This window comes from Salmo salar, chromosome 10 (assembly GCF_965601325.2).
Source record: "Salmo salar chromosome 10, fSalSal1, whole genome shotgun sequence".
Lineage (NCBI taxonomy): Eukaryota > Metazoa > Chordata > Actinopteri > Salmoniformes > Salmonidae > Salmo > Salmo salar.
The window spans coordinates 97,979,824-98,004,498 of record NC_138300.1 but is presented as its reverse complement, the minus strand read 5'-3'; the positions used below and the strand labels follow the sequence as shown (position 1 = coordinate 98,004,498).

Here is a 24,675-nt window from a genome sequence, read left to right as displayed (position 1 = left end):
TTAATACAGAGGGTGTGTGGTGTGTAAGATGTGTTTTAATACAGAGGGTGTGGGGTGTGTAAGATGTGTTTTAATACAGAGGGTGTGGGGTGTGTAAGCTGTGTTTTAATACAGAGGGTGTGGGGTGTGTAAGATGTGTTTTAATTCAGACGGTGTGGGGTGTGTAAGATGTGTTTTAATACAGAGGGTGTGTGGTGTGTAAGCTGTGTTTTAATACAGAGGGTGTGTGGTGTGTAAGATGTGTTTTAATACAGAGGGTGTGTGGTGTGTAAGATGTGTTTTAATACAGAGGGTGTGGGGTGTGTAAGATGTGTTTTAATACAGAGGGTGTGTGGTGTGTAAGATGTGTTTTAATACAGAGGGTGTGTGGTGTGTAAGCTGTGTTTTAATACAGAGGGTGTGGGGTGTGTAAGATGTGTTTTAATACAGAGGGTGTGTGGTGTGTAAGATGTGTTTTAATACAGAGGGTGTGTGGTGTGTAAGATGTGTTTTAATACAGAGGGAGTGTGGTGTGTAAGATGTGTTTTAATACAGAGGGTGTGTGGTTTGTAAGATGTGTTTTAATACAGAGGGTGTGTGGTGTGTAAGATGTGTTTTAATACAGAGGGTGTGGGGTGTGTAAGATGTGTTTTAATACAGAGGGTGTGGGGTGTGTAAGCTGTGTTTTAATACAGAGGGTGTGGGGTGTGTAAGATGTGTTTTAATTCAGACGGTGTGGGGTGTGTAAGATGTGTTTTAATACAGAGGGTGTGGGGTGTGTAAGATGATTTTTTAATACAGAGGGTGTGGGGTGTGTAAGATGTGTTTTAATACAGAGGGTGTGGGGTGTGTAAGATGTGTTTTAATACAGAGGGTGTGTGGTGTGTAAGATGTGCTTTAATACAGAGGGTGTGGGGTGTGTAAGATGTGTTTTAATACAGAGGGTGCGTGGTGTGTAAGATGTGTTTTAATACAGAGGGTAGGTGGTGTGTAAGATGTGTTTTAATACAGAGGGTGGGGGGTGTGTAAGATGTGTTTTAATACAGAGGGTGTGGGGTGTGTAAGATGTGTTTTAATACAGAGGGTGTGTGGTGTGTAAGATGTGTTTTAATACAGAGGGTAGGTGGTGTGTAAGATGTGTTTTAATACAGAGGGTGTGTGGTGTGTAAGATGTGTTTTAATACAGAGGGTGTGTGGTGTGTAAGATGTGTTTTAATACAGAGGTTGTGTGGTGTGTAAGATGTGTTTTAATACAGAGGGTGTGTGGTGTGTAAGATGTGTTTTAATACAGAGGGTGTGTGGTGTGTAAGATGTGTTTTAATACAGAGGGTGTGGGGTGTGTAAGATGTTTTTTAATACAGAGGGTGTGTGGTGTGTAAGATGTGTTTTAATACAGAGGGTGTGGGGTGTGTAAAGATGTGTTTTAATACAGAGGGTGTGTGGTGTGTAAGATGTGTTTTAATACAGAGGGTGTGGGGTGTGTAAGATGTGTTTTAATACAGAGGGTGTGTGGTGTGTAAGATGTGTTTTAATACAGAGGGTGTGTGGTGTGTAAGATGTGTTTTAATACAGAGGGTGTGTGGTGTGTAAGATGTGTTTTAATACAGAGGGTGTGTGGTGTGTAAGATGTGTTTTAATACAGAGGGTGTGTGGTGTGTAAGCTGTGTTTTAATACAGAGGGTGTGGGGTGTGTAAGATGTGTTTTAATACAGAGGGTGTGGGGTGTGTAAGATGTGTTTTAATACAGAGGGTGTGTGGTGTGTAAGATGTGTTTTAATACAGAGGGAGTGTGGTGTGTAAGATGTGTTTTAATACAGAGGGTGTGTGGTTTGTAAGATGTGTTTAAATACAGAGGGTGTGTGGTGTGTAAGATGTGTTTTAATACAGAGGGTGTGGGGTGTGTAAGATGTGTTTTAATACAGAGGGTGTGGGGTGTGTAAGCTGTGTTTTAATACAGAGGGTGTGGGTTGTGTAAGATGTGTTTTAATTCAGACGGTGTGGGGTGTGTAAGATGTGTTTTAATACAGAGGGTGTGGGGTGTGTAAGATGATTTTTAATACAGAGGGTGTGGGGTGTGTAAGATGTGTTTTAATACAGAGGGTGTGGGGTGTGTAAGATGTGTTTTAATACAGAGGGTGTGTGGTGTGTAAGATGTGCTTTAATACAGAGGGTGTGGGGTGTGTAAGATGTGTTTTAATACAGAGGGTGCGTGGTGTGTAAGATGTGTTTTAATACAGAGGGTAGGTGGTGTGTAAGATGTGTTTTAATACAGAGGGTGGGGGTGTGTAAGATGTGTTTTAATACAGAGGGTGTATGGTGTGTAAGATGTGTTTTAATACAGAGGGTGTGTGGTGTGTAAGATGTGTTTTAATACAGAGGGTAGGTGGTGTGTAAGATGTGTTTTAATACAGAGGGTGTGTGGTGTGTAAGATGTGTTTTAATACAGAGGGTGTGTGGTGTGTAAGATGTGTTTTAATACAGAGGGTGTGTGGTGTGTAAGATGTGTTTTAATACAGAGGGTGTGGGGTGTGTAAGATGTTTTTTAATACAGAGGGTGTGTGGTGTGTAAGATGTGTTTTAATACAGAGGGTAGGGGGGTGTAAAGATGTGTTTTAATACAGATTGTGTGTGGTGTGTAAGATGTGTTTTAATACAGAGGGTGTGGGGTGTGTAAGATGTGTTTTAATACAGAGGGTGTGTGGTGTGTAAGATGTGTTTTAATACAGAGGGTGTGTGGTGTGTAAGATGTGTTTTAATACAGAGGGTGTGGGGTGTGTAAGATGTGTTTTAATACAGAGGGTGTGTGGTGTGTAAGATGTGTTTTAATACAGAGGGTGTGTGGTGTGTAAGATGTGTTTTAATACAGAGGGTAGGTGGTGTGTAAGATGTGTTTTAATACAGAGGTTGTGTGTGGAAGGCAGGTTAGGGACCAGAGGTGATTTGTGTATTCGACTGAAATTGGAGTCCTGGAATCCAACAAACCTCTAGTCTACAGGGTGTGATGCCTCTTCTAGTATCCTATATAACCTACCTTCTTTAGCGTAACCTTCAGTTGACCTTTTTGCCTTGTCATCATTGTTTAAAACAGCTTCAGAATCTTTCCCGTAGTATGGTAGCTGTTCTGTCCTCTATAGGCTGATGTAACTTACTGCTTACCTTCTAATGACTGTCTCTGTCTCCTGTCCCATCCCATCTCTGTTACACTCCTCTTCTCAGCCATTAGACAGTTAACCAGAACTACCTGGTCTCACCATTCCTCTTGTCTTACACCTTCAAACAGAATACAACAGCTTTCATAGCACAGCATTAATGACAATCACTAGTCCGACTGAGGATCAGAGGGGTGTGTGTGTGTGTGTGCCTGCATTTGGTGTGTGTCTGTGTGTGCTTGCATACATGCATTTGGTGTGTGTGCTTTGCGTACATGCTTGCGTTTGGTTTGTGTGTGTGTGTGTGTGTGTGTGTGTGTGTGTGTGTGTGTGTGTGTGTGTGTGTGTGTGTGTGTGCGCGTGTGTGCGTGCGTGCGTGCGTGCGTGTGTGTGTGTGTGTGTGTGTGTGTGTGTGTGTGTGTGTGTGTGTGTGTCAGATGAGGTGGTGGAGGTGGGGTTAGGGGGTTGAGGTTGATGAAATGCCCATCTATATTAGCAGGAGCAAGGTGTGGGTTGTTCCTCCCACTAACCTGGTCTCTGATCTCTGAGACTGGCATCATTAGCCTAGGACACCTGAAGGGCTGGTTTGGTCTTTCAGACTAGGATAGTTTCTGATGAGGCAGCAGGAAGACACTTTAGACTCTTCACAAGTCTCTCTTCTTGTTTCAGTAAAGGGACAGAGAGACAGAGAGACCATCACACTACCAGATTCAAGTCTCTCTTCTTGTTTCAGTAAAGGGACAGAGAGACAGAGAGACCATCACACTACCAGGTTCAACTTTCCCAAGGGCAGTAGCACACTATGTTCTTGAATGGAGAAAGTAATAGGCAAGCACACACACAGACACACACACACACACACCACACACACACGGTTCACGGTGCCTGGCCAAACACAGTGGAGTGAACTAATAAGGAGGTGTTAAAAATATGTAATTAACTAAATGTTCTTGCTGCTGGGGCGCAGATGAATGGACTGTCACTCTGTAATGCAATAGGGAGAAAGAGGGAAATAGAGAGAGATACTGTAGGGAGAGAGAGAGACCAATCCAGAACAACTACCTCCCACTACATACCTTGTTTTTTCTAGCTTCCCGCCCCAATTTCTCATGTTTCTTTCTTATCATCTCATGCCTCACTTTTGGTTCTCTGTTCTACAGACTCATAGTGGGTTCTAGACTCTGATAGATTACAGTAAGAGTGTTTTCTCTCATAGTGTGAGTGTGTGTGTTAAGGGAGACAGTGTGGGCAGCCAATCGTATCAGGCCATCAGCACAGTCCTCTCATAAATTACCTGCAGCTAACAAAGCATGCTGCTGTAAGCATTACACAGGCAGGCAAAGTCACCTCGCACAGCAAGGGTACACACTTCTACTAGTTTACTGGGGGGAGAGGGAAGGAGTGGGAATACAAGGTTAGCTCAGACACAAACACATACACACACACTTACAGATATCTTCAAAATGGCTGTATGCTTGAACTGACAGCAAACCCATTCTGAATACATTGGCTTCCTCAATAGCCAGCTTATATCTTCCTCTACATTGAAACTTCCACTGCCTAATCTTAAACTAGAAAGCCGGAACCAGTTTAGAAAGCAGAGTTAAGAGAGACAAAGTCGGAGAGGGAGATACAAATAGAGAGGTGGAGAGAGAGATATATAGAGAAAGGGAGATAGAAATAGAGAGAAAGGGAGATAGAAATAGAGGGACATAGAAATAGAGAGGGGAGATAGGGAGATAGAAATAGAGAGAGAGGGACATAGAAATAGAGAGCGGGAGAGGGACATAGAAATAGAGAGCGAGAGGGGGACAGAAATAGAGAGGGGGGAGAGGGAGATAGAAATAGAGAGCGAGAGGGGGACAGAAATAAAGAGAGAGAGAGGGACATAGAAATAGAGAGCGAGAGGGGGACAGAAATAGAGAGGGGGAGGGGGATATAGAAATAGCGAGCGAGAGGGGGACAGAAATAGAGAGGGGGAGGGGGAGATAGAAATAGAGAGCTAGAGGGGGACAGAAATAGAGAGGGGGAGGGGGAGATAGAAATAGAAAGGGGGAGAGAGTGAGATAGAGGGAGATAGAAATAGAGAGAAAGGGGGAGAGAGGGAGATAGAAATAGAAAGGGGGAGAGAGTGAGATAGAGGGAGATAGAAATAGAGAGAAAGGGGGAGAGAGCGAGATAGAAATAGAGAGGGGGAGAGGGAGATCGAGAGGGGGACAGAAATGGAGAGGGGGAGGGGAGATAGAGAGCGAGAGGGGGACAGAAATAGAGGGGGGGGGAGGGGGAGATAGAGAGCGAGAGGGGGACTGAAATAGAGAGGGGAGAGGGAGATAGAAATAGAGAGCGAGAGGGGGACAGAAATAGAGAGAGAGAGAGAGGCATATGGAAATAGAGAGCGAGAGGGGGACAGAAATAGAGAAGGGGAGAGGGAGATAGAGAGCGAGAGGGGGACTGAAATAGAGAGGGGAGAGGGAGATAGAAATAGAGAGCGAGAGGGGGACAGAAATAGAGAGAGAGAGAGAGGGATATGGAAATAGAGAGCGAGAGGGGGACAGAAATAGAGAAGGGGAGAGGGAGATAGAAATAGAGAGCTAGAGGGGGACAGAAATAGAGAGGGGGAGGGGGAGATAGAAATAGAAGGGGGAGAGAGTGAGATAGAGGGAGATAGAAATAGAGAGAAAGGGGGAGAGAGGGAGATAGAAATAGAAAGGGGGAGAGAGTGAGATAGAGGGAGATAGAAATAGAGAGAAAGGGGGAGAGAGGGAGATAGAAATAGAAAGGGGGAGAGAGTGAGATAGAGGAGATAGAAATAAAGGGAGATAGAAATAGAGAGAAAGGGAGATAGAGGGAGATAGAGATGTGATGTGTCCTTGAGACATAGTGGTGTCATAGGACCCTGCACACCTGACGGTAACAATGCCTAGCCGCGGGAAATAGCGGTTCACCGCTGGAGCTAATTAACAGCATCACCACGGTAACAGTCACCGCCACATCAACAGAGAGACCGCACTGGCTTGTGTGTGTATGTGTGTGCTTTCTCCTGATGCTTTTGCAGTGTTTTCAAGTTAAGATAGTTGAGGTGAATTTCAGTCAGCATGTAGAGTTTCAGCCTTTAGAAAAGGAGGTAAGTACCTGGACATCAATCTCTGTTCACACCGACATTCAGCTGTCAATATGAGATTGATTTGACTGGATGGAAGGATATGTTGTCAGGTATAAAGGTAGATGACAGCTCAGTATATACATGACAACTGATGTCATCTTATGAAACTGACTTAATAAGTCAGACACACACACACACAATCACACGCACACACACGTCCAAAGGTAAGTGTTAGCAGCAGGACAAATGACACTACACACAGCCATCTGGCCAAGAGGAACACTCTCCTACTTCTCACCTTACACTCTCCTCTCCTCTTCTCTCCCTCCTCTCCTCTCCTCTCCTCTCCTCTCCTCTCCTCTCCTCTCCTCTCCTCTCCTCTCCTCTCCTCTCCTCTCCTCTCCTCTCCTCTCCTCTCCTACTTCTCACCTTACACTCTCCTCTCCTCTCCTCTCCTCTCCTCTCCTCTCCTCTCCTCTCCTCTCCTCTCCTCTCCTCTCCTCTCCTCTCCTCTCCTCTCCTCTCCTCTCCTCTCCTCTCCTCTCCTCTCACCTGACACTCCCTCTCCTCTCACCTTACACTCTCCTCGGCCTCTCCTCTCCTCTCCTCTCCTCTCCTCTCCCCTCTCCTCTCCTCTCCTTCCTCTCCTCTCCTCTCCTCTCCTCTCTCTCCTCTCCTCTCCTCTCCTCTCCTCTCTCTCCACTCTCTCCTCTCCTCTCCTCTCCTCTCCTCTCTCTCCTCTCCTCTCCTCTCCTCTCCTCTCCTCTCCTCTCCTCTCCTACTTCTCTCCTCTCCTCTCCTCTCCTCTCCTCTCCTCTCCTCTCCTCTCCTCTCCTCTCCTCTCCTCTCCTACTCCTCTCCTCTCCTCTCCTCTCCTCTCCTCTCCTCTCCTCCTTCTCCCCTTCCCCTCTCCTCTCCTCTCCTTTCCTCTCCTCTCCTCTCCTCTCCTCTCCTCTCCTCTCCTCTCCTCTCCTCTCCTCTCCTCTCCTCTCCTCTCCTCTCCTCTCCTCTCCTCTCCTCTCCTACTTCTCTCCTCTCTCTCCTCTCCTCTCCTCTCCTCTCCTCTCCTCTCCTCTCCTCTCCTCTCCTCTCCTCTCCTCTCCTCTCCTCTCCTCTCCTCTCCTCTCCTCTCCTCTCCTCTCCTCTCCTACTTCTCACCTTACACTCTCCTCTCCTCTCCTTTCCTTTCCTCTCCTCTTCCTCTCCTCTCCTCTGTTGCTCCCTCTTCCTTTTTGACCTCGATCATTTACCGCTTTTCTCTCCTCCTTTTAGCCCCTCCCCTTCAACTCTGTTTCTCTTTTTCTCTCTTCCTCCCTTCTGCCATTCCCTTCTCTTCCTCTCCTCTCCCATTCTTCTCTGTCCATCTCATGTAAGTCACAGGTGAAGGGTGTGTTTACGTGCCTGTGTGCAAGAGTGTGTATGTCTGTGTACTTGTCTCTGTGTGTGTGTGTGTGTGTGTGTGTGTGTGTGTGTGTGTGTGTGTGTGTGTGTGTGTGTGTGTGTGTGTGTGTGTGTGTGTGTGTGTGTGTGTGTGTGTGTGTGTGTGTGTCTTCGAGAGAGCGCGAGAGAGCGAGCCCCCTGGGCTGTCACTGAAGGTGACCTGTGGTCCGTGACCTATGAGGCCAACTTTATTAAAATGAATGTTGAGGAGAGGCCTAGTCCTGACAGCAGCATAATTACATGGAGGAGCTGAACAGCACTAATTTATTCACACCGCATTCAACCCGGCCAGCAGCACAGAGAGGGGTTAGCATTGACACACACACTCACAGGAGCTCGGGAATATGCGCACACACACACAGACACCGGAGCACATGAACACACACAGGAGCACGGGAGTCTGCAGTGTGTGCGTGTAATGGAATGAATGCAGGCGAGGCTGTGGGTTGTTTCAGAGGACTGTAGACCTGAGGGGAGTGGTGTTGGGCCATGGAACAGGAACTATTTAGTCTCTGTGTTCTGTGGTGACTGCTACTCTAAATGCAAAGCTTTCTGCTTACTGCCTGCCATCACTTAATCCCAACACCAAAACCCTACGCTCGCCACCCTGTACCACACACACACACACACACACACACACGCAGTACCAACCCAGCAATGCCATTACACAGTCACAACCACACAGTGGGGCCCAGACCCAGTGCCCTCATTACTCTGGTGAAAAGGTGTTAAGTAGTTAGACAAGCTCTACTAGTCATATGGTATTATACTGTCAGAGCAGGGCCACGCAGCACACACACACACACACACAGAGACACAGACTGGAGGAGAAAGGGAGAGAGCGAAGGGAAAAGGAGGAGAGAGAAAGGGAGGGATATAAGTATGTTCGGGTAACCGTGATGACCAAGGGCACACTGATCGGTCCTGTTAACAGAACTCTGGACACTCATAATGTTACTGCTAGTTTCTTTACTGTGTGTGTGTGTGTGTGTGTGTGTGTGTGTGTGTGTGTGTGTGTGTGTGTGTGTGTGTGTGTGTGTGTGTGTGTGTGTGTGTGTGTGTGTGTGTGTGTGTGTGTGTGTGTGTGTGTGTGTGTGTGTGTGTGTGAGTGAGATAATGGCTGTGCTAGTTGCTCTCCTGTGAAAATGACACGTCCCTGCCAAATTAATATAATTACTAGCAGAATTTAATGGGCCAAATCTGCCTCCTTATTTAAACCAGAGCACTCCTCTGATGACCTCCAGCGAGAGAACTACGGAGGAGGAAGGAAGGAAGGAAAGGAAAGAGATGGAGGGAGGGAGGGAGGGAGAATGGAGAGAAGGAGGGACAGGGGTTGCTCACTGGATTAAAACGTTTAATTTATAATATCTACTATAACATCAATATTATTGTCATCCAAATAGCCTGGTGGTTTCCTCTATTGTTGATACTTTCGATATCAATTCATATTCCATCATATAAGTCATATTGTCCATTGCTTGACAGTCTGAATGCATATACATAGTTGAATAAATCCTCATCCCATCCGTATTGTTGCTTGTTGTTCATTGTGACTATGTTCCATTTCCAAATGGACCAATAGGCTGTAGTTACCATAACAATGAGACAGAATGACTTGATTGAGATGGGTGTATTCTGATGCTTTTGCCTTCTGGATCTCTGGTCCAAATACAATTACAGTGCCTTCAGAAAGTATTCACACCCCTTGACTTTTTCCACATTTTGTTGTGTTACAGCCTGAATTTAAAATTGACAAAATATATATTTTTTGTGACTGGCCAACACACAATACCCCATAATGTCAAAGTGATTTTTTATTTATTTAGATTTTTTAACAAATGTATTAAAAATAAAAAGCTGAAATGTGTTGTTATGGCAAGCCTAAATAACTTGTGTTTAACATGATTTTTCAATGACTACCTCATATTTTCACCCCACGCATACAATTATCTGTAAGGTCCCTCAGTCGAGCAGTGAATTTCAAACACAGATTCAACCACAAAGACCAGGGAGGTTTTGGTAGATGGGTAAAAATAAAAAAGCTGACATTGAATATCCATTTGAGCATGGTGAAGTTATTCATTACTAATTACACTTTGGATGGTGTATCATTACAAACAGTCACTACGAAGATACAGGCATCCTTCCAAACTCAGTTGCCAGAGAGGAAGGAAACCACTCAGGGATTTCACCATGAGGCCAATGGTGATTTTAAATGCTGTGATAGGAGAAAACTAAGGATGGATCAACAACATTGTTGTTACTCTACAATACTAACCTAATTGACAGAGTGAAAAGGAAGCCTTTACAGAGTACAAATATTCCAAAACATGCATCCTGTTTGCGACAAGGCACTAAAGTAATACTGCAAAAAATGTGGCAACGCAATTAACTTTTTGTCCTGAATACAAAGTGTTATGTTTGGGGCAAATCCAATACAACACATTACTAAGTACTACTCTCCATATTTTCAAGCATAGTGGCGGCTGCATCATGTTATGGATATGCTTGTAATCGTTAAGGGCTTGGGAGTTGTTCAGGATAAAAAATGTACAGAATGGAGCTAAGCACCGGCAAAATCTGCACTTGAGTTGCTTCCAAGAAGACAGTTCCTGAGTGGCTGAGTTACAGTTTTGACTTAAAACTGCTTGTAAATTTCAAGACTTGAAAATGGTTATCAGCTGTAATCGCTGCCAAAGGTGATGTATTGACTCAGTGTTGTGAATACTTATGTAAATTAGATATTTCTGTATTTCATTTTCAATACATTTGTGAATATTTCAAAAATCCTGTTTTCACATTGTTATCATGGGTTCAATTCAGGCTGTAACAACCAAATGTGGAATAAGTCAAGGGGTATGAATACTTTCTGAAGGCACTGAATATCCTACTCCTATAGAGAGAGTAAGTGAATGAAGTGAAAACGGGAGAGAGAGAGACGCATATGTGTCTTTTTGTCCAGCAATACTTTTTGTGGAATGTACTACGCTACTTTGGCTCTTTTTGTATCGTGTGCTATCAGTCAGAAGCATTCGATTTTGCAATCGCAAGCATCATTTTGGATATAAACTGTTTTCACTACACGGTGTAGCTTAAAACATCAATATGACCATTTGATAAAGCGCCGCTGCCCTAAATAGTGGACCATCTCATTGACTAAGCAAGACTTTTGTCCCGCTGATGGCCCCTAAGGGGTCGATGGGTTTCTTATTATATTCATAATTGATTACAATTAAGATTTCAGTGTATCAGCCGGCTGTGACTAGGAGACCCGTGAGGCGGCGCACAATTGGCCCAGCATCGTCCAGGTTAGGGGAGGGTTTGGCCGGCCTGGATTTCCTTGTCCCATCGCGCTCTAGTGACTCCTTGTGGCGGACTGGGTGCCAGCAACCTGACGCCGGTCGCCAGCTGGACGGTGTTTCCTCTGACACATTGGTGCGACTGGCTTCCGGGTTAAGCGAGCAGTGTGTCAAGAAGCAGTGCGGCTTGTCAGGGTCGTGTTTCAGATGACACATGGCTCTCGACCTTCGCCTCTCCCGAGTACGTAGGGGAGTTGCAGCAATGGGACAAGACTGTAATTACCAATGGGATAGCATGACATTTGGGAGAATTTATTTTGTAAAAGTACAAAAAAATTATTTAAAAAACAATAATTAAACTTTCAGAACATTCACACCTAGCCTGCTGGCCAATCAGCTCCCAGTCATCTGGACACTTTCCAAGCTATGCAGTGCAGGTCAGTCACATTTCCGTCTCCTTTTCATACAACTGACAGCCTATTGATACAGAGTTTTACATAGGCTGTTGGTGCCGATCACTATAGCCTAATTTTATTTTTTTATTTCACCTTTATTTAACCAGATAGGCTAGTTGAGAACAAGTTCTCATTTACAACTGCGACCTGGCCAAGATAAAGCAAAGCAGTGAGACACATGGAATAAACAAGCGTATAGTCAATAACACAATAGAAAAAAAGAAAGTCTATATACAGTGTGTGCAGATGGCGTGAGGAGGTAAGGCAATAAATAGGCCATAGTAGCGAAGTAATTACAATTTTGCAAATGAATACTGGAGTGATGATGTGCAAGTAGAGATACTGGTGTGCAAAAGAGCAGAAAAGTAAATAAGAACAATATGGGGATGAGGTAGGTAGATTGGATGGGCTATTTACAGATGGGCTATGTACAGCTGCAGCTGCTCAGATAGTTGATGTTTAAAGTTAGTGAGGGAAATATAAGTCTCCAGCTTCAGCCATTTTTGCAATTCGTTCCAGTCATTGGCAGCAGAGAACTGGAAGGAAAGGCAGCCAAAGGGGGTGTTGGCTTTGGGGATGACCAGTGAGATATACCTGGAGGAGCGCGTGGTACGGGTGGGTGTTGTTATCGTGACCAGTGAGCTGAGATAAGGTGGAGCTTTACCTAGCATATACTTATAGATGACCTGGAGCCAGTGGGTCTGGCGACGAATATGTAGCGAGGGCCAGCCGACAAGAGCATACAGGTCGCAGTGGTGGGTGGTATTTGGGGCTTTGGTTACAAAACGGATGGCATTGTGATAGATCCAGTTTGCTGAGTAGAGTGTTGGAGGCTATTTTGTAAATGACATCGCCGAAGTCAAGGATCAGTAGAATAGTCCGTTTTACGAGGGTATGTTTGGCGGCGTGAGTGAAGGAGGATTTGTTGCGAAATAGGAAGCCGATTCTAGATTTAACCGTCCAGAGTAGTGATGCTAGTCGGGCGGGCGGGTGCGGGCAGCGAACGGTTGAAAAGCATGCATTTAGTTTTACTAGCGTTTACGAATAGTTGGAGGCCACGGAAGGAGTGTTGTATGGCATTGAAGCTCATTTGGAGGTTTGTTAACACAGTGTCCAAAGAAGGGCCAGATGTATACAGAATGGTGTCGTCTGCATAGAGGTGGATCAGGGAATCACCCGCAGCAAGAGCGACATCATTGATATATACAGAGAAAAGAGTCGGCCCGATAATTTAACTCTGTGGTACCCCCATAGATACTGCCAGTCCAGACAACAGGCCCTCTGATTTGACACACTGATCTCTGTCTGAGAAGTAGTTGGTGAACCAGGCGAGGCAGTCATTTGAGAAACCAAGGCTGTTGAGTCTGTCGATAAGAATACAGTGATTGACAGAGTCGAAAGCCTTGGCCAGGTCGATGAAGACAGCTGCACAGTACTGTCTTTTATCGATGGAGGTTATGATATTGTTTTGGACCTTGAGCGTGGCTGAGGTCCATTCGAAATGGTCGGTGATCTGTTTATCAACTTGGCTTTCGAAGACTTTAGAAAGGCAGGGCAGGATGGATATAGGTTCATAACAGTTTGGGTCTAGAGTGTCACCCCCTTTGAAGAGGGGGATGACCTCGGCAGCTTTCCAATCTTTAGGGATCTTGGACGATACGAAAGAGAGGTTGAACAGACTGGTAATTGGGGTTGCAACAATGGCTGTGGATAATTTTAGAAAGAGAGGGGTTGGGGTAGCCAGGAGGAAAGCATGGCCAGCCGTAGAGAAATGCTTATTGAAATTCTCGATTATCGTGGATTTATCGGTGGTGACATTATTACCTAGCCTCAGTGCAGTGGGCAGCTGGGAGGAGGTGCTTTTATTCTCCATGGACTTTACAGTGTCCCTAAACCTTTTGGAGTTAGAGCTACAGGATGCAAATTTCTGTTTGAAAAAGTTAGCCTTTGCTTTCCTGACTGACTGCGTGTATTGGTTCCTGACTTCCCTGAACAGTTGCATATCACAGGGACTATTCGATGCTAGTGCAGACCGCTACAGGATGTTTTTGTGCTGGTCGAGGGCAGTCAGGTCTGGAGTGAACCAAGGGCTATATCTGTTCTTAGTTCTACATTTTTTGAAAGGGGCATGCTTATTTAAGATGGTGAGGAAATTACTTTTAAAGAACGAGCAGGCATCCTCGACTGACGGGATGAGGTCCATATCCTTCCAGGTTACCCGGGCCAGGTCAATTAGAAAGGCCTGCTCGCAGAAGTGTTTTAGGGAGCGTTTGACAGTGATGAGGGGTGGTCGTTTAACCACTGACCCATAGCGAATGCAGGCAATGAGGCAGTGATCGCTGAGATCCTGATTGAAAACAGCAGAGGTGTATTTGGAGGGAAAGTTGGTCAGGATAATATCTATAAGGGTGCCCATGTTTACGGATTTAGGGTTGTACCTGGTGGGTTCCTTGATAATTTGTGTGAGATTGAGGGCATCTAGCTTAGATTGTAGGATGGCCGGGGTGTTAAGCATATCCCAGTTTAGGTCACCTACAGAACGAACTCTGAGGATAGATGGGGGGCAATCAATTCACATATGGTGGCCAGAGTACATCTGGGAGCTGAGGGGGTCTATAACAGGCGGCAACAGTGAGTGACTTATTTCTGGAGAGATTCATTTTTAAAATTAGAAGCTCGAACTGTTTGGGCATAGACCTGGATGGAAAGTATGACAGAACTTTGCAGGCTATCTCTGCAACTCCTCCCCCTTTGGCAGTTCTATCTTCACGGAAAAGGTTGTATTTGGGGATGGAAATCTCAGAATTTTTGGTGGCCTTCCTATGACAGGATTCAGACACGGCAAGGACATCAGGGTTGGTGGAGTGTGCTAAAGCAGTGAGTAAAACAAACTTAGGGAGGAGGCTTCTGATGTTAACATGCTCCTCCAATGGATGGAAAGATTTAGTGTGCTGCCGACAAACAGCGGTGTAGAATCTCTAGCTTATCCTAAAAAACTCATCATCACGTGCTGAAAATGAATCCTAAAACAATTCCTTGTGCTGAAAATGATTGAATCTGCACAGTGCCTTGCTAAAGCCAATATTGATGTTTGAGTAGGCTGTAGGGCTACTTTTCAAGGAAATATCATTTTATTATATTGATAATTAGATTCAATAGAGCAAATTGAAAGAAAATGCATTATTACAAGGTTGAAATAACTTCTCTTCCTGTTTATTCTATTAAATATGTGTATGTTTTTAATTAATTCGTGTATTAGTAGGCTTATGGATATCATTTTCAAGTTATTCACCCAATCCTGTTTTATTTATGCTGTCTAAAGGGAAGGCAACGAATGCAGTGCATGTGAAATCTCACTGTAATAAGGCTAGACGGCTATAGGGCTGTTTTTAGATCAGGTTTAAACCATTTTCCCGCCGAGCCACCAGCCAGCCATTCTCTGACCAATGTGTTTACATGCTTAATAGTGAGAGAGCGCGCACAGCAATTCCACGAAGGAGCAGCGTTTGCGCTAAAATCAAACGCGTTGCGGCACTGCTTAGGAGAGAGGTGAGGAAGAGTGGGTTGGAGAGGAAGTGAGAAAGAGAAAGATGGAGATAGATGAAATGAGAATGTGGGGAAGAGAGGGAGTGAGATGGAGAAAGATGAAATGAGAAAGTGGGAGAGGGAGAAAGTAAGGAGGAGTGACTGGGAGTGACTGGGAGTGACAGAGAGAAAGAGATCACGCCCAATAAAGCGTCCAGTCCTCTTCTTGTTTAATGCAGCTGTTTTATAGTCCTACATGCCCCCATAGTCCCACTATATAGAGAGACTCCTATTCTCCCATTCAGACCAGGCCTTTTAATCTCCTCCCTGTGCCAGAACCCCTCTCTCTTTACTGCCCCTCTTTAATGAAGAGCTGTCCAATAAGGCCTTTTATTGTGTTAGCATATGTTGCTTTTATTAGGGGACAATAATTAGCTGGAGCCCATCACCTCACAAGTCCTATCCCAAGATAAAGAGGAGATAGTTTCACAGTTGCTGCCCAAGTCCTTCTCATTTCCATCGTTTTCCCCTTGAATGATTCATCGACTCATCCCTTCATCCCCTTCTTCCCTACTCTTTTGTCATCCTTACCTCCTTTTGTTCACCCCCCCCCCCCCCACACACACACACACACACATTGCAGAAGTTGGAGGTGAGGCAGAGATGGTGGAGTGTGGTGACAGAGAGGTTAGATGTATGACATAGCGGTATCGGGGATTGAAAGTGTACACTCTCTCCATTCTCAAATCAATCAAATAATATCAAAGTTTATTTGTCACGTGTGCCGAATACAACAGGTATTCACCTTACTGTGAAATTCTTACTTACAGGCTCTAACCAATAGTGCAAAAAAAGTATTAGGTGAACAATAACATTTTCTATCCTAATGTTCTTCAGATGGAGAGATGTGATGTGGGGACAGGGGGAACCAGGGTTAGGTGTGTGGTCTCTCCATTCTCTATCCTAATGTTCTTCAGATGGAGAGATGTGATGTGGGGACAGGGGGAACCAGGGTTAGGTGTGTGGTCTCCATTCTCTATCCTAATGTTCTTCAGATGGAGAGATGTGATGTGGGGACAGGGGGAACCAGGGTTAGGTGTGTGGTCTCTCCATTCTCTATCCTAATGTTCTTCAGATGGAGAGATGTGATGTGGGGACAGGGGGAACCAGGGTTAGGTGTGTGGTCTCCATTCTCTATCCTAATGTTCTTCAGATGGAGAGATGTGATGTGGGGACAGGGGGAACCAGGGTTAGGTGTGTAGTCTCCATTCTCTATCCTAATGTTCTTCAGATGGAGAGATGTGATGTGGGGACAGGGGGAACCAGGGTTAGGTGTGTGGTCTCCATTCTCTATCCTAATGTTCTTCAGATGGAGAGATGTGATGTGGGGACAGGGGGGACCAGGGTTAGGTGTGTGGTCTCTCCATCCTGTCCCTAATGCCCCTCTGGGGAGCAGGCCGCCCAGTTCCCTGTATTACCCAGAAGGCCTAGGGGCTAATGATGGCTTTTTAATAGAATGTAATACATACTGAGGAGCAGAGGCCAGTGCCTTAGAGGGCTCTCCCATTAGAATGGCAAGAACAGCATTATACGTGTGTGTGTGTGTGTGTGTGTGTGTGTGTGTGTGTGTGTGTGTGTGTGTGTGTGTGTGTGTGTGTGTGTGTGTGTGGAGGGGGGGCTGAGGTTACGGGGGTGACTGTGGAGTCATGAGGGTGAACATTGTGTTGTTTTTAGAGGTGTGCTGGTGTGTTTGTGGTGTTAATCCCTCTCCTTCCGGTTGATTGGTTAGGCTGAATGGAGGGCCAGTCCGTTTATCTGAGTGGACCACGTTACCCAGGATTCCCCTCACATCTGGGCTGGGCACGCTTAGATGGGCTGTCGGCTCGCAGAGGCTAGCGCCGCTGAGGGCTAGTATAAACATACACTCTCTCTCTCCTCTCTCTCACTCTCACTCGCTCTGTCGCTCTCTATTACACAAACATGGGCCAGAGACAAGCCAGCAGACGTGTTGTTGTTACAATGATCATTTATTAAATGTGAAATATCTTTAGCACAGATTAAAAATCAGATACTTCCATCTATTGTGAACACCATGGGGTTGGAAATAAACATTCCTAAATGATCAACAAAAGCACAAAGTCCTGTTGGAGTCCCATCTTCTCCATCATGGCATAGATAGACCTTCATGTGAGACTGTTAGTTCAGAGAGACTGGATCCTAGAGCTGAGGCAAGTCTCTTTTACTGCTCATACTATCCTCTGTGATCATCCTATCATATAAGCTTGTTATATAGCCTAGTTCCAATTCTAGTTCCTTAAAACAGAACACTGCTAAATCACAATCAGTGTCCCCCTGTGTGTGTTGCCAGGGCCAGTCATGTCTGCTCTCGTCACAACAAGAGAGGACTATGCTGCCCTGTGACAGATGTGGACAGACTCTTAACGAGGCTTTAGTTGTTAACACACAGGTTGCCTCTCTGCTTTGCCTCAACCCTTCACACACCAAGACAACTGAACAGAACCTTGACCAGAGTGGTTTAACCACATTCAGAATGACAGAACACATTCAGAACGACAGGTAAAAGAACAGAAGTGAACCACCCACAAGAGTAAGAGAACTGTAAGACTTTACACTTTGTCCAGGATGTCATCGTCTGACATATTGGTTCTTTTTTATTATTCTCTTTTTATTTGACTTGTTCATAGATCATTTTCAGCACATGCCATATGAGAAGTTTGGGATTATAAAAGTACCTGAAAGAAGTGCTAGACTGTCAGCATGCATAGCTGTTTGCTATTTACATGTTCCTTTGTACAGGACAGGACGGGCTGGGCCAAGAACAGAGTGCTCTACAGTACTGGGTGTATTTACAGGTCAATGTCATAAATACACACGTCTGGGAAAAGGGTCACGCATATTAACAGAGAACACTCGTATGACAGAATGACAGAGCCCAACCTTGATGAGGCAGAAACAAAACAGTTTTTTTTTCTCTTTCTGGTACATTAGTCCTATGCTAACAAATAGCACAATGGATCATATAGTATTGCTGTACTGTACAAGCACAGAGTGATTAGACATGGTTAGAGATCACCACAGTAACATGTTATACTATCAAAACAACGCCGAACAACTCTGAGATACAGTATAGTTACCCTGTAATGATTCAACACCAATATCTCCCTTCTCTCTGACCTTGCTTTTCAATACATTGAAGAGTGGCTGTTCAACAGTTAAATATTGCAGAATACTTTCCAAAGTACATTTTAAATATTTTCATTCTGTTGAAAATTGGAAGACATAAATGTGATCCGGCACTATTTTCCAGAGCAGTGATGGTCCAGGCCAGACATGGTCAGGTTATTGCTGCTGATCTAGGGCCTGTTTATTGCAGCTCTTAAAGCATAGAGATTGCAGAGGTTGGGTTTGTGTGTTTAAGTGGTCTGGAAAAGATCTTGTTGGCTAGGACCCTGCTACTTCGGTTTGTCACATTTCTACTATATTGCTGAAGTGATGGTGAAAGTGTTTTCCTTTCCCCGTTTAGTTCTGGTGATTTATGGGATGTCTCAGGGACAGTTGCTTTGGCTTACACTCAATTAACCCTTTCCTCTCCACCCACCAGTGTGTGGTGCTCAGTTCTGTCTGATAGGAACATAACATACCAACCCCAAGAAAACCAGTCATTTCTCTGTCAACTCTGTAAAACTATGTATATCAGAATCAGGATTTACATTGACAAATACTAGTACACAAACAGAAAGAGCCATTGGTTGGTCGACACCTAAAATGTACAGTTATTATTTATAATGTACATGATTATACACATCTGTTGGGCTACTGTACATGTCAGGAGGGATTGTGTGTGTGTGTGTGTGTGTGTGTGTGTGTGTGTGTGTGTGTGTGTGTGTGTGTGTGTGTGTGTGTGTGTGTGTGTCTCTGTCTGTCTGTCTGTCTGTCTGTCTGTCTGTCTGTCTGTCTGTCTGTCTGTCTGTCTGTCTGTCTGTCTGTTTGTCTGTGTGTGTGTGTGTGTGTGTGTGTGTGTGTTTGTCTGTTTGTGTGTCTGTTTGTGTGTGTGTGTGTGTTTGTCTCCAGCCCATTCCCCTTCTTCTCTCTATGTATCTCTGATAGATAGTGGTGGTGGGTGGTTCTGCATGTTAATGTCTAGCATGCTAATCTCATCAGGCTTATCTCTTACACGGGTAAAAAGGTCATGTAGTGGGAGGGCCGAGCTGAACACCAAGAAGATAACACACACACACACACTCTCTCCCTCTCTCTTTCTCCCTCTCTCTCCTTCTGCTGTGTACATATCTTGTTGTCTCCCTCAGACAGAATTCCCTGCTGTGCAGTAGAGCTGCGTTCTCAGATCAGGTGTAAATCATTCCAATGTATTGATGGACCACCTTTCACCTAAAACAGAGATGACCCTGGAAGTAGAGTAAGATGAGCAGGAAGGTAAATATATTGCATCTTCCAGTGAGTTTGTGTCTACATTCTAAAGCAGGTAACTGAGGGTGACTGGTTAGCTAAATGATCTGACACCCTGCTTCTGAACTGTGTATATGTGGGTCTGGGTGTGTCTCTTAGACACTGAGTGACATGTGTGAGCCTTTGATATGCCAGTCCTATGAGGTGTGTAGAGTTATCAGTGTGCTGGCAGGGAGGGAGACAGCAGAGAGATGCAGTTGTTTCATCAATCTGCCGCTGCTACTACCAGCACTGAGAAGGATGTTTGATGTGTGTCTGTATTGCTCAATGAGAGAGTCTACTGTATGTCTGTGTATGTGTGCATGCACTTTATTCTGTGACTGTGTGTACATGTGTGAGACTGTGTGTACATGTGTGTACATTGTGTGACTGTGTGTACATGTGTGTGACTGTGTGTACATTGTGTGACTGTGTGTACATGTGTGACTGTGTGACTGTGTGTACATGTGTGAGACTGTGTGTACATGTGTGTACATTGTGTGACTGTGTGTACATGTGTGTGACTGTGTGTACATTGTGTGACTGTGTGTGTTGCTAGATCTTAATGACAGCCAGTGTGTGTGTGCTGGAACAGTTCTGGTATATTTCCGTATGTGTGTCTCCCTGTATTAGCCTCTGCCAGCTTAGGCTGCAGATGCTCAAATGAGCCTCAATGAGGCTGTGCCTTTGAAGTGTGTGTGTGTTTGTGTACAGACCTTTGCTGCTCTGCCAGTGCACTGTACTAAACTGCTCCGCTCTGCAGTCTCTCATCAGTCCTCTCCCCCAGTCTCATTTGTAGATAAAGAGCAGTTAGCCAGAGAGAAGTATTTCATGTGTCTATAGAAGTCAGCTCCAGAACAGTCTCCTGTCTTCTCATAACGTCACAGCAGTTTTTAGCCAGCAGAAGTTTTTAGCCAGCAGCAGGGCTACATGAAAGATCCTCTGAGCGCCTGAATTCTGGCTGTAATACTCTCTGATGTCGGTTTCTTCCTCTCTGTTTCAAACGCTGTGGAATCGCACTCCCTCTCTCCCTCTCTCCACTCCTAATTACTGACTGTGCCGGCTGGTGCTGCATTAGGGAGGCATGTCTCAGTACAGTGTGACTACAGACTACTGTAAACTGGATTTGAGATGTTAAACTGAGAAATCCAGCTTCTGAGTAGTCATTTCCCACTCAATTAGAGGGTGTAGGGTAGAGAGTCTAACAGGCTGTCTGCTCTCTAGGTTTCTTAGAAAGAGAAGAGAGAAAGGAGTGGGGTTTGCGAGCGTGTGCATGCCTGTACTATATATGATGTGTGTGTACAAGAGCACTATTCTCATCATATCACTCTTTAGTGGTGTATCTCACTCTTTACTGTGGCAAACCGTATATACTCCAATGTTTACTGTTTAGGACCGTTGCTCTCTACTCTACAGTCTGACTTCCCTCATGAACCCCTAGATAATGTGAACATGTACAGATGTGTAATCATGGTATAGATACTATATGTTCCCTTATAGAGTTTACAGAACCCTCTGGCTCTCCACTCCCAATGAGAAGAGCTGCTCCCTCCTTCCCAGTCTAGAACACCGTGGGCCACATCCTCTGTCCAGAAAACAGAAAACAGTGTGCAAACTTCCACAAAACAACTACAAAATATTGCAGCTGTAGAAATATCAAGTGCAACATATTTTGGGTGTGTTTTACTTCAAATCTGGATGAACAGTCGCCACCTTCCCACAGTTATTGTGGTATTCTACAGAGATCGTGTTGTTTTGTGGACAGACAGTGTTGTCCCTGGTCTGTGTATTTACCACATTTCCATAAGTATGCACTCTGTGGAGAGTCAGCAGTCCTGTATACACACAATATAGAAATATATATATGTACTGTACCAGTCAAAATTTTGGACACACCTACTCATTCCAGGGTTTCTCTTTATTTGTACTATTTTCTACATTGTAGAATAATAGTGAAGACATAAACACTATGAAATAACACATATGGAGTCATGTAGTAACCAAAAAACTGTTAAACAAATCAAAATATATTTTAGATTTTAGATTCTTCAAAGTAGCCACCCTTTGCCTTGATGACAGCTTTGCACACTCTTGGCATTCTCTCAACCAGTTTCATGAGGTAGTCACCTGGAATGCATTTCAATTAACAGGTGTGCCTTGTTAAAAGGACATTTGTGGATTTTGTTTCCTTCTTAATGCGTTTGAGCCAATCAATTGTTTTGTGATAAGGTAGGGGTGGTATACAGAAGATAGCCTTATTTGGTAAAAGACCAAGTCCATATTTTGGCAAGAACATTTCAAATAAGCAGTGAGAAACGACAGTCCATCATTACTTTAAGACATGAAGGTCAGTCAATCCAGAACATTTCAAGAACTTTGAAAGTTTCTTCAAGTGCAGTCACAAAAAACATTGAGCGCTATGATGAAACTGGCTCTCATGAGGACCGCCACTGGAAAGGAAGACCCAGAGTTACCTCTGCTGCAGAGGATAAGTTCATTAGAGTTAACTGCACCTCAGATTGCAGCCCAAATAAATGCTTCACAGAGTTCAAGTAACAGACACATCTCAACATCAACTGTTCAGAGGAGACTGTGTGAATCAGACCTTCATGGTCGAATTGTTGCAAAGAAACCACTACTAAAGGACACAAATAAGAAGAAGAGACTTGCTTGGGCCAAGAAACACGAGCAATTGACATTAGACCTGTGGAAATCTGTACTTTGGTCTGATGAGTCCAAATTTTAGATTTTTGGTTCCAAGGGCTGTGTAGGTGAACGGATGATCTCCACATGTGTGGTTCCCACAGTGAAGCATGTAGGAGGAGGTGTGATGGTGTGGGGGTGCTTTGCTGGTGACACTGTCTGTGATTTATATAGAATTCAAAGCACACTTAACCAGCATGGCTACCACAGTATTCTGCAGTGATACGCCATCCCATCTGGTTTGCGCTTAGTGGGACTATCATTTGTTTTTCAACAGGACAATGACCCAAAACACACCTCCAGGCTGTGTAAGGGCAATTTGACCAAGGAGATTGATAGAGTGCTGCATCAGATGACCTGGCCACCACAATCACCTGACCTCAACCCAATTGAGATGGTTTGGGATGAGTTGGACCGCAGAGTGAAGGAAAAGCAGCCAACAAGTGCTCAGCATATGTGGGAACTCCTTCAAGACTGTTGGAAAAGCATTCCTCATGAAGCTGGTTGAGAGAATGCCAAGAGTGTGCAAAGCTGTCATCAAGTAAAAGAGTGGCTACTTTGAAGAATTTAAAATCTAAAATACATTTTGATTTGTTTAACACTTTTTTGGTTACTACATGATTCTATATGTGTTATTTAATAGTTTTGATGTCTTCACTAATATTATACATTGTAGAAAATAGTAAAAAAAAAAAAAAAAATTGAATGAGTAGGTGTGTCCAAACCTTTGACTGGTACTGTATATAAATAAAAATATCCAGATCCATTGTCCCTATGGTAACACTATCCCATCATTATGGGCTGTGGCAGAGAGGGGTGTCTCTATGGAGTTTATCCTCTCTGTATCTCTCTTTCTGTCTCTCTCCATTTGCATGGAGTTCCTTGTCTGTCTCATATGGAAGCTCTGGAGGATCAGGGTCGCTGAGTCCAGGTGTGTGTATTCCAGTGGAGGTGTCTTGGCAGGATCTTTAGGGTGCCTGGATTTCCTGTGTATCTCTTGGCGGACAAGAGCGTCTCTGTCAGTCTCTCTGACTGTCCCCTCCCACACAGATGATGTTGATCAGTGCTGCTCTGTCTGTCCTCCATGTTGACTGTTGTCTCTCTGTCTCTCTGTCTCCACAGCAACAGGGGGCAGCCACCACGGTGTACTGTGCGGTAGCTCCGGAGCTGGAGGGTCTAGGAGGGATGTACTTCAACAACTGTTTCCGCTGCCTGCCCTCCCCCCAGGCCGAGGACCAGGTCACTGCAGCCAGCCTGTGGGAGCTAAGCGAGCGCCTAGTCTCAGAGAGGCCTACGGGCCTACAGGCCCTCTGATTGACACGCCCACACTGACTGTCAACAGCCAATCAGGACTGGTGGAGAGAGGAGGGACTAGCCAATCAGGAATGGAGGGAGAGGGAGAAAGTGGGGATGAAAATGAACATTTGTACATTGAGTGGACTGTAGAAAGCTTTCAAACCATTGAACTGAAACTTTCACTTCACTAAGGGGAGTAAAATACACGTACAAATACACCAGGGTTATTGTGTGCCTCTTTGTGGCAGGGAGAGTTCACCAGTTTCTTATTCCAGCCAAAGTGGGTCTGTGTTTCTCACTCCAGTGTGTTACCAGCTGCAACCCTGTGTGTATCTTCTCTCTGTATCTCCAGTTTCCTCCTGTATATATATCTTTTACATGTCTGAGTATGGAGATATGGTGATTATCATTGTGCTAGTGTAGGGGGGTTGAAGGGGGATAGGAGAAATAAGGAGGTATAATTGAATGCCTATGTACATATTAGAGCTATGGTGTCATGCCTATATACAGATGTAGTAGCTGTATTCCATATGAGGCCCTATTCACTTCTACTGTCCATTATTTACAGGAACAGCATTGGGCCTATGTGCTAACGGGAACTCACGCATCATCACCTCTGCCCTCTACGGTGTCTGTCTACAGTTAGACCTCCAACCTACATATTATAACATATAATACTCTACAAAATGCTATTTACAATGTGGTACTGTATCTTTGTCACAAGTCACAATTATGTCTGTAGCTACTGGTGATAGAGAAAGAGAGAATCCAGGAGTTTTAGTAGTTGATCAAACAGGAACTCAGTATTTTCCTTGATGTTTAGTTTTGTTGTCATTTGTTTCTGTGGATAATCTCGTCATGAAAGTGTGCGGTGTTGGGTGACGGGTCCATCTGGACTTCTGTACTGTTGCTTGGTTTCTGGGTGGTTTGGAGATGTGTGGACGTTGTGCTTTGTGGCCGTCTGGTGCCGCGGAATGATGTTGTTAAGAAATCAGCATTCCTCTGTCATGGTTTCTGTAAAGAAAAAGAAGAGGACACATTAAAGACCGTTTCTTACACTATGTGTCTGGACATTTCAATGCTCACACACACACACACAGTTGGTAGGATCCTATTCAAAGAAACCAAAACAAATGTACCATAGGGTGTAAGGGTGCAGACTTCGGGGAGAAGGGGGCCAGAAATGGTCTATGAGACTCCTTTATGTGGTCAGTGAGCAGCAGCACACCCTTTGACCTGGAACTATTTTCAACTCAACC

At 44.6% G+C, this 24,675-nt stretch overlaps 2 protein-coding genes across 2 annotated transcripts in view; one reads left to right on the top strand and one right to left on the bottom strand.

Moving 5' to 3' along the window:
• wwox (WW domain containing oxidoreductase) overlaps nucleotides 1–24,474 on the top strand; it is a 295,903-nt gene extending 271,429 nt beyond the window's left edge. The window contains exon 9 of the mRNA XM_045688261.2: nucleotides 23,243–24,474. Within this exon, the coding sequence (XP_045544217.1) occupies nucleotides 23,243–23,434 (192 nt within the window). The 3' untranslated portion in view covers nucleotides 23,435–24,474. The remainder of the gene's footprint in view (nucleotides 1–23,242) is intronic.
• LOC106561266 (transcription factor Maf) overlaps nucleotides 16,959–24,675 on the bottom strand; it is a 214,132-nt gene continuing 206,415 nt past the window's right edge. The window contains exon 3 of the mRNA XM_045698710.2: nucleotides 16,959–24,430. The gene's annotated coding sequence lies outside the window, so the exon portion shown is untranslated. The remainder of the gene's footprint in view (nucleotides 24,431–24,675) is intronic.